General features: G+C 39.0%; 1 protein-coding gene across 1 annotated transcript; it reads right to left on the minus strand.

The window, feature by feature from the left end:
• Positions 1 to 5,514: 5,514 nt before the first annotated feature.
• On the minus strand, positions 5,515 to 12,733 carry LOC115138968 (visual system homeobox 2-like). The gene is made up of 5 exons (XM_029676147.2): positions 12,222 to 12,733; positions 11,733 to 11,817; positions 10,477 to 10,600; positions 7,714 to 7,894; positions 5,515 to 7,317 (listed from the first exon to the last, which is right to left on the minus strand). Exons 1-5 carry the CDS (start codon positions 12,634 to 12,636, stop codon positions 7,004 to 7,006), a joined length of 1,119 nt encoding a protein of 372 aa, XP_029532007.1. The 5' UTR covers positions 12,637 to 12,733; the 3' UTR covers positions 5,515 to 7,003.
• Positions 12,734 to 18,201: the final 5,468 nt, after the last annotated feature.

The following is an 18,201-nucleotide window of genomic DNA, read 5'->3' on the forward strand; positions in this document are numbered from 1 at the left end:
CTCAACCCTCATTTTAGCCATAACTCTAAACCTAATCCTAACCTTAACTCTAGCTTCATGGAGTACCTGGTTCATTAATTCATTAGAACATGAGTATCAATGTATGGCTCAACCCTTACCCTACAGTGTGGCAAAGTAAATACACAGAACAAACATATAAACACAACATGTAAAGTGTTGGTCCCATGTTTCATGAGCTGAAATAAAAGATCCCAGAAATGTTCCAAACACACAAAAAGCTTAGTTCTCTAAAATGTTGTGCACAAATTTGTTTATATCCCTGTTAGTGAACTTCTTTCCTTTGCCAATACAATCCATCCACCTGACATGTGTGGCATATCAAGAAGCTGATTCAACAGGATGATCATTACACAGGTGCACTTTGTGCTGGGGACAATAAAAAGACACTCTAAAATGTGCAGTTTTGTCACACAACACAATGCCACAGATGTCTCAAGTTTTGAGGGAGCATGCAATTGGCATGCTGACTATAGGAATGTCCAGCAGAGCTGTTGTAAGATAATTTAATGTTAAATTCTCTACCATAAGCCACATCTAGCACGGTTTTAGAGAATTTGGCAGTAAGTCCAACCAGCCTCACAACTGCAGACCGGTTTGCTGATGCCAAACGTTGTGAACAGAGTGCCCCATGGTGACCGGTGGGGTTATGGAATGGTTAGGCATGAGCTACAGACAACAAACACAATTATTTTTTTTTATCAATGGCCATTTTAATTTTATCAATGGCAATTTGAATGCACAGAGGTACCGTGACGAGATCGTAAGGCCCATTGTCGTGCCATTCATCCGCCACCATCGCCTCATGTTTCAGCATGACAATGCACAGCCCCATGTTGCAAGGATCTGCACACAATTCCTGGAAGCTGAAAATGTCCCAGTTCTTCCATGCCAGCATACTCACCAGACATTGAGCATGTTTGGAATGTTTGACTCAAAGTGTACGACAGCGTGTTCCAGTTCCTGCCAATATCCAGCAACTTGAAAAGGAGTGGGACAACATTCCACAGGCCACAGTCAACAGCCTGATCAACATCAACTCTATGCAAAGGAAATGTGTTGCGCTGCATGAAGCAAATGAGGGTCACACCAGATACTGACTGGTTTTCTGATCCATGCCCCTACCTTTTATTTCGGGTATCTTTTTCCAACAGATGCGTATCTGTATTCACAGTCATGTGAAATCAATAGATTAGGGCCTAATGCATTTATTTAAATTGACTGATTTACATAAATGAACTACAACTCAGTAAAATTGGTGAAATTGTTGCATGTTGCGTTTTTGTTCAGTATAAAATACTTTTTATGTATTATGCAATTTACATAAATAATTTCCAAAGACAGGCTCTCAAATGTTTACTGTTTTATGTAATTAATTCCATTTTCCTTTTTAATGTCATATTTAGCTCAAGATGACCACCTTGTGGTCAATGCCACATATTTAACCCTTCCTTTCTAGGATGCATTTTCTCAAGCTTCTCTTTCCACCTGATGGACAGCATTTTTTAAAACTAGGCAAGTCAGTTAAGAACAAATTCTTATTTCAATGATTTCCTAGGAACAGTGGGTTATAACTGCCTTTTTCAGGGGCAGAAGGACAGATTATTACCTTGTCAGCTCAGGGATTCCATTTTGCAACCTTTCGGTTACAAGTCCAGTGCTCTAACTACTAGGCTACCTGCCGTCCCGCATTGTAACATATGAGGAAAACAATCATACATTAAAAAGTGTGATTAATCTCAAAAGTGTTGAAAACAACAAGCAAACAAAGAACAGCAAGCTTAGGTAGAATTCATACCTAGCCGGACATATGCATGAGGTTGAATGTTTAGCTGGACTTTATTATTTTGCTCCCTCTGGAGCATATTGACCACAAACAGACATATATTATAAGAGTATAAGAACTGTAGTCCTCCAAACCCTTCATCTCACCATCAGTGAAACACTGTTTAGATGCATGACTTCCCCAAAGTACCCAACAGAGGGCAGAATAACATTACATTTCATTCCATTGGCAAATAGGGCTGCGGTCACATTATGTCAACTCACAAGAAACTGCATATAATATAATATAATATAAATATAATTCACAGATATAGCAATGATTTTATGAAGTTTACATTAGTTTATGAAGTCAATTCACTTCACAGTTCCAGCTGCTGACTATAAGGCCAGTGATAGACAGATAGTGAAGTCTGAATTGCTCTTGTGATGAACAGGGGTCCAGAATGTTTAGCCCTCTCTTTGCAGTGCAGTTTATCTCCTAAATGAACAAACTGATGGAATGAGATGGTGGACTGGAAATGGGTTATTGACATATATAATGATTTTGTAATGGTCACTTTCATATGCTGCTGTTCTGAGCTGCTATGTGCAGAGCTGTTGCCATAGGAAATTATGTTGGTTTCATCTCCATTCAACCCTAATGTGCCTTTTGTAACATGGTTTATGAGCTTTTTCTCATTGATTAACTCAACTTTTTTTCTTGTACTTCACATATTATTTGACAAAGACAATCACTCAGAAGAAATTGTGTTTTTAATGTTGTGTTAAGAAGACTCTTTTTTACATAAAACCTCTTATCTTACAGTTTGAAGAACTGGAGTTTCATCTGTCCATCAGGAGAAATATGATAAATGACATATCTACTATAAACAGCTTTCTCGTCAACAAACATGATCCCTCATAAGCATCCATTGCACTTTCAAAGGATTAAATAGCTTTGCACTTAAATGAATCATCTTCAGTCTGCGTATCTCTTAGCCCAAGTCATTTCATTTGTGAGTTTATATATCCTGGCTAAGGGTCCAGTTCACTATTTGCTATACGGCTCTTCCAACAGTATTATAGGATTCTGAGGATCCACAACGTGTCATTGCACTATTTTGTAAACTGTCTTTACAGTTTAGAGGGACAAAATAGTGCAATGACACGTTGTGGATCCTCAGAATCCTGTAATACTGTTGGAAGAGCCGTATAGCAAATAGTGAACTGGACCCTCAACAACAAGCTGTTCACATAACGTTTCTGACAGACAAATATCCTCTCAAATAGCTAATGGTAAATCTCAGCTCCACAGCAGATGTACAAACAAAGTGATGAAACTTTTATCCATTCACTTTTTTGCCTAGTTTTAAAATGCAGGATGCCAATTTCATTTTGTTTATCCCTCTGAGTGTTTTCATTTAGATCCATCAAACAGAAACCAGAGTGGATATTAAGATTCCAAATATTCCAAAGGTTTAGATGTGTATAAAATACCATTTGTTGGATGTGATCTGAAGTTTCTGGCATTTCTAATAAACTGATCCACTGAATCAAGAGTGACAAATATGAATGAAAGGGATGTTTCCTAAAACATAATTTTGTTAACACAATCCAGGCATTATCACACCAGATGTCATTGAAATGATTACACTGATGCTAAGTAAATTGAAGTAAATTAGGGTTGAATTTACAGTGTACATTTAATGACCGTGTCACTATATACGGTACACCGTCTTTTCCCTCTCATGTGACATGATGACTGCGTTTAGGCAGCCAATTCTGATATTTTTCAACTAGTTGGTCTTGACCAATCAGATCAGCTATTTTGTTAATAATTGGGGGGGGGGGATCTGAATAGGACTGCCTGTGTAAATGCAACCAAATATGATTCTAATCTGGGAAGCATCCAGTGTGCATACGTCATGATGCCTACTGACAGCCTACTCATCTGCCTGTTGCTCAATGGAAATGTTCTATATTTGCTATGAATGGCTTGGAATGGTTCATTTAATAAAGGAAATAATAAAAGATCCGCCCAAGAGATTCAAAAAGGCTTGAATTATTCAAACCTCTGGTTTAGAATAGTATACAGTAATAGATCATTTAATAGATCATTCAGAGTGAATCTTATTCAACATGCAATCTGATGGATTATGTCTTGCATCCAAATCTATTCTAAACTGAAATCATGTTGACCTAATATGAACCAATGAATGTAAGACAGCTCAGCATTTCAGCTAACAGTATGTGCATACTTAAAAAAGCTGGATGGATAAGTGATCTAAACATCTAGAATAACAGGATAAAACAGCATTAATGGAGACAGATATGGTTCTGGCTAAGTAACAGAGCAGGTGCCTTTAATACAGGCTGAGAGCACCTCATCTGAGCTGCTCTCACTGGCTCCCCTCTCCGATATGACCCTTATGCACTGGCCCCATACTTTAATCTGAGAGATTGAAGCCTCTCTACTGCAATGGATTACAGGCAGCAGAACAAAATACTGCACTTGGCTTCCCTGGGAACAGGCAGAGCATGCAGGTATAGGACCAGCTAGCCACCTTCTAATCAGCATGACCAACGGAGCATCTTACACAGGGAATGACAAGGACAAAACGGCAAATGGTACCAACAGGCTCCGAGACAGATTCTACCCCCAAGCCATTAGACTGCTAAACAGCCATAAGACTGCTAAATAGCTAATTAAATGGTTACCCAAACTATTTGCATTGACCCTATCTTGCACTGAGTCTATGCACACTTACAATACTATATATACACCATATGTATACACTCTCACACACTACACTGACACTCACACAAACCCACACACATTCACATACACTACACACGCACACACACACATGTAGGCATGCATGCACAGACACACACATCATAAGCTGCTCCTACTCTGTTCTTTATTTTACTATTTCTTATTATTTATCCTGATGCCTAGTCACTATACCCTGCCTTTATGTACATATCTACCTCATATTCTGTACCTCGTACCCATACACAGTGACATGGTACTCCCAGCTAGCACATTTGGTTCCTTGGAAGTTGTGGGAATGTAGGTTTTTGGTTTCCCATTGGTTCTGGGAATAAAGCCATATGTTTTCTGACCGATAAAATATAATGTTTTTTAAAGGTTCTGAGAATGGAAGTGAACATTTTGCCTGTTATGGGAATGTACATTTTTAGTTGAAGGCAGGTCCTGAGAACGTTTTACTACAAAAGTTTTCCTGGGAGGTTTTATCAACGGAAATTATAGGTTATTTTGAGTTTTTGAATAACTTCCTTAAAACATTGACTGAATATTTGAATAAGACTTTTAATAACACTACTTAGTTTAGCTCCAAGCACAGATAGGACACATGGAAATGAATTTGCTTAGGCATTAATCATGCAAACATTGCAGCATAGCATCAGTGAGATTCAAACCTATGATCTTCTGTTCTATATCTATGGAATAAGACCACTGAGCCACCTGGATGGACCTAGTATACTATGTTTTTTTTTACTCATGCGAAACTGTTCATTTTGGTCTATTCAAACGGACCCCATTTCAAAGGCAATTGTTATACTGAAGTACTGAAAATCCCACAAAATAATGTTTCTTTTAACGTTCTCTGAACCTACTGAGAACATGTCTTTAAATAAAACCATGAGAAAAAAACTGTAGGAAATGTTATGCTTAAAAGATGCACTATGCAGAAATCGCTCTGCCATTTCCTGATTGCTAAAATTCTAATAGTTCGCATAATTTCAGTTTATGTGACAAAACATGCATGTATAGTGGAGAGAATCATTGTACCATCTAAACTGCTGTGAAATATCTTACATTCCCAATGTCAAACCAGTTGGAAAACGTTCCTAGAACATTACCAAAAATGTAATTAAATGGAACCATGTTTGAAATTTTAGAAAACTTTATTTTAAAGTAATGAAATACCAAGGAAATAACATTATTTTGTCAAGCTCTCGCCAAGTTCTAAGAAATGTATGGTTCTGTATATAACTTAATCTTTGTGTATTTTATTCCCCTTTTGTTACTATTTTTGTATTACATTTTTTGCATTAACTCTGCACCTTTGGGAAGGGCTCGTAATCAAGCATTTCATGGTAAAGTTTACACCCATTGTAGGCACGTGTGACAAATAAAATTTGATTTGATTTGAACTCTGGTAGTTTTTAGAGCATCCATTGTCTGGTACAGCAGTCCAGGACTTACTACTACTTACTGAAGACAGAAATAGCATAAGTATGCCCAGGTAGTGGACAGGAGAAAAGACAAATATAGTGAAGAATATACTGTAGATAATTATTTGAGCTACAGCTTCTCTCTTGCAGGTCCACCTGGCCACTTGGCTTTGTGTTTAGGCAAAACACTAACTAAAGCAACAGCAGACCTCATCAACAAAACTAATTATACTCTGTATTGCATATTATTCAGACTATGAAACAAAAACGCAAACATTTAAAGACCACATAAAAGTATGTTTTAACAGTGCCTTTGTGAGCTATCTTTCTTTATCTTTATTATATACAGCATAATAACAAGGTAAGATAACTTTTTAATTGTTGTGTTCCTCTTAATTAAGAGAAAATTGTTTTCCCTTTCATACATCATCATCCCAAAGAAGAATCTTGAATATGAGTCTTCAGGGAGCGACTATACAAGAAACATAGTCAGCATCAATATTATGGATGCTGTGAATTCAATATACAGTATACTTTCAAAGATTGGCTACTTATATGTCAACAAATGTCCTAATTGGCTCATTCTAACAAACACAAGTATGCACTTTGCATACTGAATGAGTAGTTTAAGAATATTCAATGAGAGACATTTGTAAAGTGGGTATCTTCTAGTTATAGGGGTTGTCAGCAATATACATATGTATGTAGTGTTAACCCCCATATTAAACAGGTTTTAACAATATATAAGCAACAATATATGTATGAATGTCGGGGAGTAAGAAAGACAGAAAGTGCATTGGTGTTTTTCTTAGTCAATAAGAGACAAATTCAGTTATCTTATCTCTCCAATAGGAAGACCGGTTTAAATAAGGTCATTTTAAAACAGCATAATAGAGATCTAGGATGAGTTGAACATGTAAAAACCTCAGGGAACACGGAATAAAACTGATCTAGTTGAGTCCATACAGATATTTAGAGAACAGTCAAGAGAACTGCAAAGTCTTTACAAAGTGAGGGTCTATGGACTCTTGGGCTCTTCCACTGGACTCAAAGGGCCACTAGATTTTTCCTCTGCTGCCTGTCTCTCCACTTTGCTCTCTGGTCTCTCACATGTAACAGTCCCTAGCACCTTGGCACTGTGCTCCTGTGCTTTTGCCCTGAGTGCTGCGATGCTGTTCTCCCTCAGTTCCTCTTTGGAGATGGGTGACTTGCCCTCCGGCCTCTTCTCCTCCACGTCACATTCTTCACCTCTCTGAATGGCTGGCTGCTGGGGAATGTCGAACTTCCCTGTTGGCTGGACGACCGTGGTCTCCATGGACTTTTTGTGCATCCCTGTAAAGAATTGGGGGTATTCGGATTTAGAAAAGCGTCTGCTGATTGGAAAGCCATCTTCAACTGAAAATATTAAACAAAGAAATAGTTCTGATTTAGCTATAGGAATATGATCTTCAAATTGAGGATGCATAATAAATGTAGACCAATAGTCAATACTTGCTGTATATTTTTTCCCCCACTACGCAAGAAGTAAGCCTCCCAAATATAAATGATGATATCTTGATCCTTTCAGAGCCATTTGATGAAAGGATGAAACCAAGAATAAAGTATTTGCCCTCTGCCCTGAATGACGAGGAAAAGTAGAAAAGTAGAATGTGGAGAATATATGAGAGCAAGAATGAATTCAAAGCATGGAGGATGAAACCTGCTGTAGATTGAACATTAGTCTCATACCAAGCAGCCATGGGGCACAAGAGTCCATGATGCCATCCTTGGCAGACTTGAGGATGGAATCCGGTAGGGGGATGGAGTGACGGACCATGGCTCCATACAGCCCATACTCTGCCATCACACTGCTGCGTCCCCAGCACTTCTCCCTCTTCCTCCATTTGGCCCTGCGGTTCTGGAACCAGACCTTTGACCCAGGAGGAGTCATTAAGTACCACCTATCAACACTGAATCTAGCAATATTCAGACACACTGACACTAGCAGCATTAATGAGTCTTCTGACAGACACCACCACCTTAAAAGGCTTTAGCACTACCATCACATTGCGCCACAGTGTTCCAACTCTTGAAAAATTGTTTGTATCATTTTTGTTGTTTTATTGGTTGTATATCGTTGTATTCTACATTTGTGTGACTGTCCTTGTCTATCAATGTATCAGTGTTTGTTACTTGTTTTGTGTTTTTTTTGTGGACGCCAGCTGCTGCTTTTGGAAACGCTAATGAGATTCCAAATAAAGACCCAATGGCCCTTCATGCCAATTCTGTTCTATAATTTGTGAAAACAACATAACTAAATCTGGTTTTATTTCAGTCACTCTAGTGTTGTGTTGTTTTGAGATCTCTGTAAGACCCCTTATGCAATGTTTGGCTTCTCCACCCAGTCTGAGGTAGTGTGGATGGATATTCAGTTGAAACATCAACTTCCCCAATGTGGAACTCCATGACCACTGGTTGAGGCCCCATGCTATCTGTCAGCTCAGTGAGAGCCAAATTGATTTCATAGCACAACACAGAGCTGTTAAACAGCCTACTTGGCCACATCTGATGGCTGTGTGTAAAGTGCAAAAAAAAAAAAGAGGAGGGGTAAGCACGGATATGTCTCGACTGTGGAGGGGAACCAGACATTAAATTGAAAATTAACAAAACCATTTCAAACCTTTTTCTGTTCATTCTGATGATAGCCCTTATTTCATACAATATACTTTTTTTATAAGAAATTGCTTCTCTGGCCCTCAAAGGAAGCTGAGGGGAAAGCTGCGAGCAGAAGCGACCCCTAGGGCACGCCAAGGCTGATTGAAAACTAAGTTAATTTCAAGCTCAATCGATGGTGGACAGGCGGGCAAATATCACGGGAAATTAAACGAGCGGGACTCCGGGGAGCGGCACTATTGACCCGTGCTAATAAATTCAATGTAGTTATATCATTTGAACTCCCCGCGTCTCGAGCCAGCTTCCCCCTGGAACAAGGCATGCTCATCTGATTCAACTAATTAGACTGTATGAGAAAATTGGATGTTAATTTTATTTAGGATTGGAATACAGTTTTTTTTCCCCTTGTTATTTATTCGCGGCGAAGAGCCATAATGAGAACGAAATTAAACGCCGCTCGGGCAGATGGATGGTCCAGGTCACACCGCAATCTTCTTCTGCCTTGATAGCTTGATTAGGTCGTTAGTGCTCCTGTCCGAGAACAAATTGTTTCACATCCAACTACACCTAATGAGAGATTATCTGGCGAGGATGCTACTAGAGGTGTCTTTGTTCAGACAGGTAGAGGGTATTATTGTTCGATTTATGTGGGCTCACTTGCCTCCTCCGTAAAACATTAAGGAGCTAACTATTTCGTCAAGTGCAGAGTAAGCCTATATCACTTTACTTTTCATTTTCCACGCCATTCATTGGTTATTAGACGCCTGCTTTATAACCTAGGCCCAGGCTATTTAAATGTCAAGGTTAAAGCAGCAAAAGTAGACCTGCCTATAGGTCTACACTGCATAAACCTATTCAGGTACCAATGTCCTTTATTCTGGCCGGGGACGCAAAAACCACCTGATACCATAGGCCTTCTTTATGAATGACTGAAATTGTTTGTAAGAGACCTTATCTGAATTATTATAATTACATATCAAACGCAGATTATCGTCCCAATGTACAGAGGCAGGTGTCAGTGGTGGTTTAAAGGGCTACTTCGGGATTATGTCAATGAATGTTGTACCTTTATCTACTTCCCCAGAGTCATGTGAACTCATGGATAACATTTTGATGTCTCACCATCCAGTATGAAGGAAGTTAGAGGTAGTTTCGCAAGCCATTGCTAACTAGCGTTAGTGCAATGACAATTGATAACTAGCGTTAGCGCAATGACTGAAAGTATTTGGTATCCACTAGCATTCGCTAACACTAGTTATCAATTGTCATTGCACAAACGCTAGTTATCAATTGTCATTGCACTAACGCTAGTTATCAATTGTCATTACACTAACGCTAGTTAGCAATTGCACTAATGCTGGTTAGCAATTTACCTTCAAACTACATGCAGAGACAAAAAAATGGTATCCACCAGTTCATCTGACTCAGGGGAAGTAGATAAAGGGCTTAATTGACAAAATCCTGAAGTATCCCTTTAGTAGTGCTTGCTCCAAAATAAATGCAGAAAATGTGTTTAAAAAAACTAATGTGTCACTGATAATCACATCTCATTGGAGAAATACATTTTACAATTAGGACAGGTTCTCCCGTAGGAAATATTTTGGAGAGTAACATAATAAGTACATTTGAGTTTCTTCCAAGGGACAATGCAAATTATATAAAAAACTATATTTGACATGATATTCCAATCAAATAAAAAATATTATTAACATGAAGAATGCTGTTTTGAGACATTTAAATGCTATTTAGGGGAGGAAGAACTGCAGTTACAAAATACATTTCCCCTGACATGATACAATAACAACAGTGCCAACAATAGGCTATAACCTGTAGTCATACCTGTATTCTGTCCTCAGGAAGCTCTGTTTTCATAGCCAGCATCTCCCGTGCATACACATCAGGGTAGTGGGCTTCGTTAAAGGCCTTCTCCAACTCCTCGAGCTGGTAAGATGTGAATATGGTTCTGTAGAAATATGAAATATGTGTAAATTGTGGACATTGAAAAATGTTCGAAAGGCGACTCAGTTGGCTATTATTTATTTCAAACAGATCAGATGTACACATGCACACCTTCATTTGTATGGTGGCAATGCATTCCATTACATCTGATCTATCCAAGGTGTCTGTATGCATTTCATCTTAGGTACATTAACAACAATGGTGCATTTTAGAAATAGACCTACAGTAGACTAACTCACTTGGCCTCCAAAAGCAGCTGCTAGATTTGATTATTTATTATCTTATTATTTGTTTACAATCATTTTAAAAATGCCTATTCAGTAGCCTATTTGAGGCAGTGGATGTATCCCAGAAGCCAATGTGTAGGACTATAAACATGCATTCAGTGAGTAGGCTACAAAAATAAGGGGATTCATTAAAAAGGTTAGCAAAAAACATTTTTTTGCAGGGTCTATTCCTTTATAGGGAAATATGCTGGTATAAAGGAAATCATATTTTACCATTTCAATGTCTGTTCACCCTTATTGAATAAGAGTATTCACAGACTAAGCCTATCGCTATGAAAGGTTTTGACATAGCCTACTTGTAGGCCTACACTCGATGGTTAAAATAGGCCAATGCTTTCACATTCCAAAACAAATATACATAAGAATATATGAAAAAAGACGGACATGTTAGAGTAGGCTAGCCTGTAAATACACACTGGAAATAAAATACGAGGTGTAAATATGATATATTTGCTATGAAACATGTCAAACATTTGAAACCAAGGGCTATTGGGAAATAAGGCAATGCGTTGCCTAATTGCGTTTAATTAACTTGAATTTCAAACATATAGGCCTAGACCCTATTCGATTTAATTCCATGTTTGTTAGGTATATACGTTTATTGATAGCCTAATGGCCACTGACAACCTGTAAATCATCTCAGTAATTAGCACAGGCTACTATTTCAAATGATATCCTAGTCTAATCTTGTTGTTGAATTAAGACCGTTCAAAATGCCTAAACAATGTAATATTAAAAAGGAGTGTTAGGCCACACCAAAAATTATGAAACATGCGAACTTCAGAAATTCAACAAGTTATTAGCATTCTTATAAAACAATAATATCATGTGTTGGAATGCAACGCTTACCGGTGCCGTCTTTTCTTCCGTTTCTTGCTCTGGCTTAATGAGGTCTTTGAGAGTTTGCGTTCGTTTGTCGAAAAATCTTCCGAGTCTGTGAATATTAGAAAACGTGACAACGTGAATGACTCGTTTGAGACATTAGATCATTTCCAATGTGTTATCACAATTGTTAGTGATGACATTGAGTACAATTTCTCCAACACAAATGTTATCGTTGTATTTTGTTACTGTTATATATTTTTAAACTATGTTTTATTTATGTAACCTTTATTTAACTAGGCAAGTCAGTTAAGAACAAATTCTTATTTACAATGACGGCCTACTTACTGACATAAGTAGCCTATTGCTATTATTTTATATTATTATTAGTCAGTGGTTATCCATGGTCCCTTTATAGTTCAGCCTAATAATAATATTACAATTATTATTCGAATAAATACAAGCATATATTTTAAGTCCTTATTTCAGGCTAATGACAACGTCTGAAATTCCTACCCGAACTGGCGGACTGGCTTTGGTCCAGAGGTCCCACAGTTCTATTGTGGGGCTGCAAGTGAACGTTCTGCGCGTCCTGCAGGACCTCCAAAAACGCTGGTTGGCTGTAGAACGACGGAATCCCTCCAGGCCCGATTAATCCCATCCCAACTCCGACACCAGCTGTACCAAGCATTGACCTGGCGGCAAGCAGGTGCGCCCCAGATGGCAGAGACTGCAGGGTGCTCCTCGGGACCGCCGAAGAGTCTTTATTCAGCCCTAAAATCTCCTGGATCCCGAATCCCGTGCATCTGGGAGGGTGCGTGGCGCTGTTCTTTGATTGTTGGTGCAGGCTGTTACCTCCGTTAGCACCGAGAGAGGACGTTTTGGATATATTCAGCGTTTCAGATAGCACAGCTCCTTGTTTACCTGTCATGGTGTCTACGATAGTATTCCCTATTTTTAGCGGCTCACAGGTCGGTCCCCAGTGCACGAACCACTATGTATCACTCCAGACTCTTGAAAATGGTTCTTTTATCAAACAGGTCCACCCCAACAAGAGTCAGAGCCCAGCAGCCAATCAACTACTAGGGATTTTTCGGGATTCCTGCGCATCAAGCATTACGCGCCTTTGGAAATGGTTTATTCGCTAAGAACTGATATATTAAGGCTATGGGCACAAAACCGAGAGTGTGAGGATACCCAAAACGCCTGCGGATAAAGAGAATGAAACAGGTGCACGTAGTTAAAGCCATGCTATTCATCCAATTTATTGAAAAAAATTGCATCAATGCAGCCACAGACCTTTTGAAATGTTTTTCGTTTGTAGGCTAGCGTGTGTACTCGTTTATACTGTATATTGACTATAAAAATGATTCTTCTATTTAAACGTGATCTCGATATTATAATGCCATGCAGAATTAAAACTATATGAGGTGGATTGAATGAATCCGGGCCTGGATTTAGTTACCATAAAAATTGTTTAGTTTCATAAAAATAAAACGCATGTTTCAGTCCATCTTTTTTTAAACACATATTTAACTAGGCAAGTCAGTTAAGAATGAATTATTATTTACAATGACGGCCTAGGACCAGTGGGTTAACTGCCTTGTTCAGGGGCAGAACGACAGAGTCTTACCTTGTCAGCTCGGGGATTCGATCTAGCAACCTTTCGGTTACCCAATGCTCTAACCATTAGGCTAACTGCCGCCTCTTCTAGTGCTATTTCCATCTTCTATGATCGCTATGTTCATCCCTTGCCTCACACATGAACGGATAATTGATCCGAGGCAAGGAAACCATCACATGGATATCAAAGCCTCTCCATAACGACAGCTGGACGCGAAAACACATCTCTGCCTCGCTAGAGACTGATCTCACAGCAGTATACAAGACAGATTCATGGAGATGGACATTTCGCAAAATAAATGGAAAATTAGGAAAGAATCTGGGCTACCAACGTGTAGGCATTAGAAGCTATTTACTAAACAACGTTTACAAATGAATTAATGCGAACAAAAACAGCATTAGGCCTAGCCTATATCACTCTTAATCGTTTAGAAAAGGATAGTTATTGATGCATGGGATCATTTGGGGAGCATGCCAAGCATGTTCATAAAGTGCAATTACATTAATAAAGATGATTACCATTATCAAACATTGCACCATTTTATCGGATGTTTAATGTGTTACATACTTTTCTTTAGGCCCTATTTGTCTTGCTAATGGGTTTTATCCAATCCACATTTTAATCCCCGTTGCAATCCTAAACAATTGAACTCTGTGTGGAGGCTTTGCAGCTGATCTTTCTACATGCACAAGTCGCTTAGTTTAGATAGTCAGTTTATGTTTCATATTTTAATGGAGAGAACATATAGCCTATTGTATTTTAATGGGGAGAACATATAGCCTATTGTATTTGAATGGGGAGAACATACAGCCTATTGTATTTGAATGGGGAGAACATATAGCCTATTGTATTTTAATGGGGAGAACATATAGCCTATTGTATTTTAATGGGGAGAACATATAGCCTATTGTATTTTAATGGGAAGAACATATAGCCTATTGTATTTTAATGGGGAGAACATATAGCCTATTGTATTTTAATGGGGAGAACTTATAGCCTATTGTATTTTAATGGGGAGAACTTATAGCCTATTGTATTTTAATGGGGAGAACATATAGCCTATTGTATTTTAATGGGGAGAACATATAACCTATTGTATTTTAATGGGGAGAACATATAGCCTATTGTATTTTAATGTAAAAATGATCTATTTCGACATTTTCTTCCTGTATCTTATCGAATTTGCCTATTTGAAAAACATTGATTTGGTATAAATTAAATTGACGTTTTTCTTATAATTTAAAATGTTTATCAAGGAATTAGATATAGCCACCCTTTTATACTTCCAATATATTTCTTCATCCTAAATATCAGGAGTCTTTTCCGCTAAATAAAAGAACAATAAGGCCTAAATTTGGTGCAATTTACAAAGTAGCCTATACTTGGTTAGTTTTTAATATAATGAATAAATAATTAAATAGTTTGACACGTTTAATCACATTCTATTGGGCAGTTGCAGAGTACCAGAATAATGTTCAAATGTAAACTAATGGAACAAATGGAACAAATGGAAAATATTTAGATATGGCAGCCTTCTTTTGTCAATACTGCCTTGGACACAAATAAATGCCCTTATGAGGAGCATATTTACGATTAGGCCTACTTGTGAACAGCTCCACGAGTCAAGAAATTAATACGACCATTTTACGCATAGAGACTGGATGAGTTTTGAGATGTGTGTGGCACAATTTGGACATCTGCACAGATAATTACACCAAGATCATTTATGGAAATGGACTGAAACTATTTGAGGGGGACAAAGCAAACTCAGATCTTATCTAAGTGCCATGTGGTAACATATGAATACATGTTCTGGTTTAAAGGGGACGGGCAGAGAGTCAGGCGGGCCAGAGGAAGGAAGGAACGTTGGCGCGTGGCAAAAACAGTTGATAAAAATCTAAAATCACGTGACTGACAAGGTTTTAGCCAATGAAACACAATGGACAATTAGTATGCCTACAACAAGAAATTACATGCTGATTCTATGGGAACTTGTTATTGTGGATGTGAAATTTACGTATGATGTCCAGCCATGACTATTGACAGAGAGATAACCCACACCAGGCATCAACGGGATTATCAGATTTATAAGCAAGACATTACAGACTGTATCTGTTTTGTGTCATGCTAATAACGACATATCAATGGCTACATTGAGGTTCATATAAGATATTAGCCTATATAGGACTACATCTTACACATTTGAAGAAAACATCCTTTCGATGTAGATAAATAGGCCTAGCAATTAGGGTATTGCAATTTGTGCGCCAGAATGCATACTTCTGGTGAAATGGCAATTCTGACATCCTATTTTGTAGTTGAGTTAATCTACAGACCATTTAGATTTCGTTCATATCTGATCTAGTCGATAGGGTGAGAGACACAGAGGTTAAAACTAAATAAATATTGTAAACTATAGCCCAGACCTAAAACAAATCATATTTTACATCAAACAGTCAAAATTGAGCCACAGATTAAGAGGGAGAAAAATATTACCGCCACAATTACTCGATGACCAGTTGAAACTAATTAGGAGGCTATTAAGTCAAAATTTCATTACGGGTAATGAAGAAATCAATGTTATCGGGAATATGCTAAGGACGCATCAGCCAGTAGAGATAAACCCATCTATTCACATGGAACCGTGAGTCAGGATGACCTGTCAATTACACCGCGGGTTCCTGCCCTCACTCCACCACCACTTCTGTTGCAATCTATCACGGCTTTGTTGTTTATTGTTGCTGGAGACCCTCTCTCTCTCACTAGGCTTTTAATAACCCATCTCCATATCAAAATGACTCCACCCTGATTTACATGCAGATGAGCGAACGGTCTAATAGGGTTCTAGATTAAAGGCAGTTTTAGTTCACTCATTCGTGTATATTGGGTTTCCCATCAAAGACCACAACATCCAAAGGCTGCAGATTAAATGGCAAACAAACAGCTGTTGCAAAAATGTGTTTATCTGTTGTTTCCCCCTGTTTCCATCTTGCTGTGGGCGAGTTGTCATGTTATGTAAACCAGATTGCCCTCAAACAATGGTATGAGAAACACTTCTATAGTTCAAGATCCCAACTCAAGTGGATGGCCTGAGGATGATATAAGGCTGAAAAGTGGAATAAATAAACAAATGTGGGCTTTAGCTTTAAAACACATTACATATCCATTCCAAACATGATTATCTAGTGTGTTCGACAAACTGATGTCCTGCGGTCAAAAAAAAGAAGTACTGACCTCTATAGGCTAGAGGTCAAAGCAGAGGGTGTTTAACTGCATCTTCCCATTTCACCAGGCATCTAAATGTTGCAAATTAAAACCTCCCCCTTTGAATAAATACCAGTTGAGTCTTCAGTCTGCAGTCATTTTGATTGGAAAGGCTTGAAGTCTATTTGTAATAATGAATAAGTAAATAACTTTCAATCCACAGGAAGGTCACTAGATAATGGGCTATGTGATGGGCTGTATCAGGAACATAACTATGCATTAGCCCAACCCCTGCAGATTGCTTGAGCTTGATATTTCATACTATGCAATCAAAATGAAGGATCACCGAGGCTCCACAAGCACACATCTGCAGTCGCGCTATACTGTGCAGCAGATATGAATGAAAGCAGCATTTGTCTACTCTAAGACTGCCAGCAGGTAAATCCAACACATTTTGTGATTCAGCCTGTTATAGTGCTGAATCAAGCCCGGGCCCCTAACTCTATAGCTGTGTTGAAACAGTGAGCCAGTACTGATGACAGCACACATCTTGTGCCGAGTCAGGGGAAAACTAAAACACTGCAAGAGGGTCTGCTTTTTTTCTTTCTCCAAAGCGCTGCCGAGGGCTTGATGACCCCCTGATGCAAAGTGAGTTTGCTAGTTCCAGTTCTCATGGCTCCTCTACAATGGCGTGTTTGGGAGCTGCCTGCCGGCATTGCTTAACTAGGCGAGGAGTTGATTAATTTGCACTAATTGACAGCTAATTAAAGGCCTGAGGGAACATCGAATTGACGTTTGTCGGGGCAGTGAGGCTCGGTGAGGTCAGGGCGATGTATTGTTGACGGATGGAGGAGTTTGTTCTCTCCGAATAGACGACCCCTCCATGGGGAATGACCCGTTTCTCGAGGAGCATCCAACGGACCGGAAGCCTCGCATGAGATACAGCCACCAGTGATTGTACCATATTGTGAACGCCAGGTCACTTACTGTGTCAACACTCAGTAGACTGATCAATGTACATCAGTCAATATCAACAAGTGTTAACCAGCCAACACAGCAATAGGCCATGTCAACCAGTCAGCTCTACACTATCTGAGCTACATACTCACTTTTCACCCCTAAAACGATGTAAAACTTGTGTTATAAGGTACAGTAGTGGTTAAATTTGACAGAAAAGAAACACTGTACACTAGACTAGAGCAGATAAATTAAACAGACTACAGGAGACTATAATAAACCCTGATGCAGTGGGGGTAAAATAAGTAGCTTGCCCTCCTCTGCCAACTTACATTCCTGCCCATCAGGCCATGCTGTACTTCCACTCCCCCCACCCAACCCGTCACAGGAATCTCCAGCACACACAGGAAAACACACACGCTGTCTGGGAACGGGGAAATTATATAAATAATCAGTATTTTGCAAGAGGTGAAGCTGGGTACGTGCGAGAGGCAGGGGGTGCAGCCACTTGGGCAGTGGCTGCCTCTGTCCGTGTGACTCGGAAAGACAATTAGGGGCTTATTAGCGGCCTGTGGAGATGTGTAACTTGTGGAGAGTGAGCGCTCCCCAGCGCGGCCAGAGCCCCTGCGACATCTCCAGCCGGGAACAGTCTGAGGCATTGTCTCACCTAATTATGTTGGACGGACTTCTTTTTGTTTCCCATTCAGCATG

The sequence above is a fragment of the Oncorhynchus nerka genome, linkage group LG12 (genome assembly GCF_034236695.1).
Source record: "Oncorhynchus nerka isolate Pitt River linkage group LG12, Oner_Uvic_2.0, whole genome shotgun sequence".
Classification (NCBI taxonomy): Eukaryota; Metazoa; Chordata; class Actinopteri; order Salmoniformes; family Salmonidae; genus Oncorhynchus; species Oncorhynchus nerka.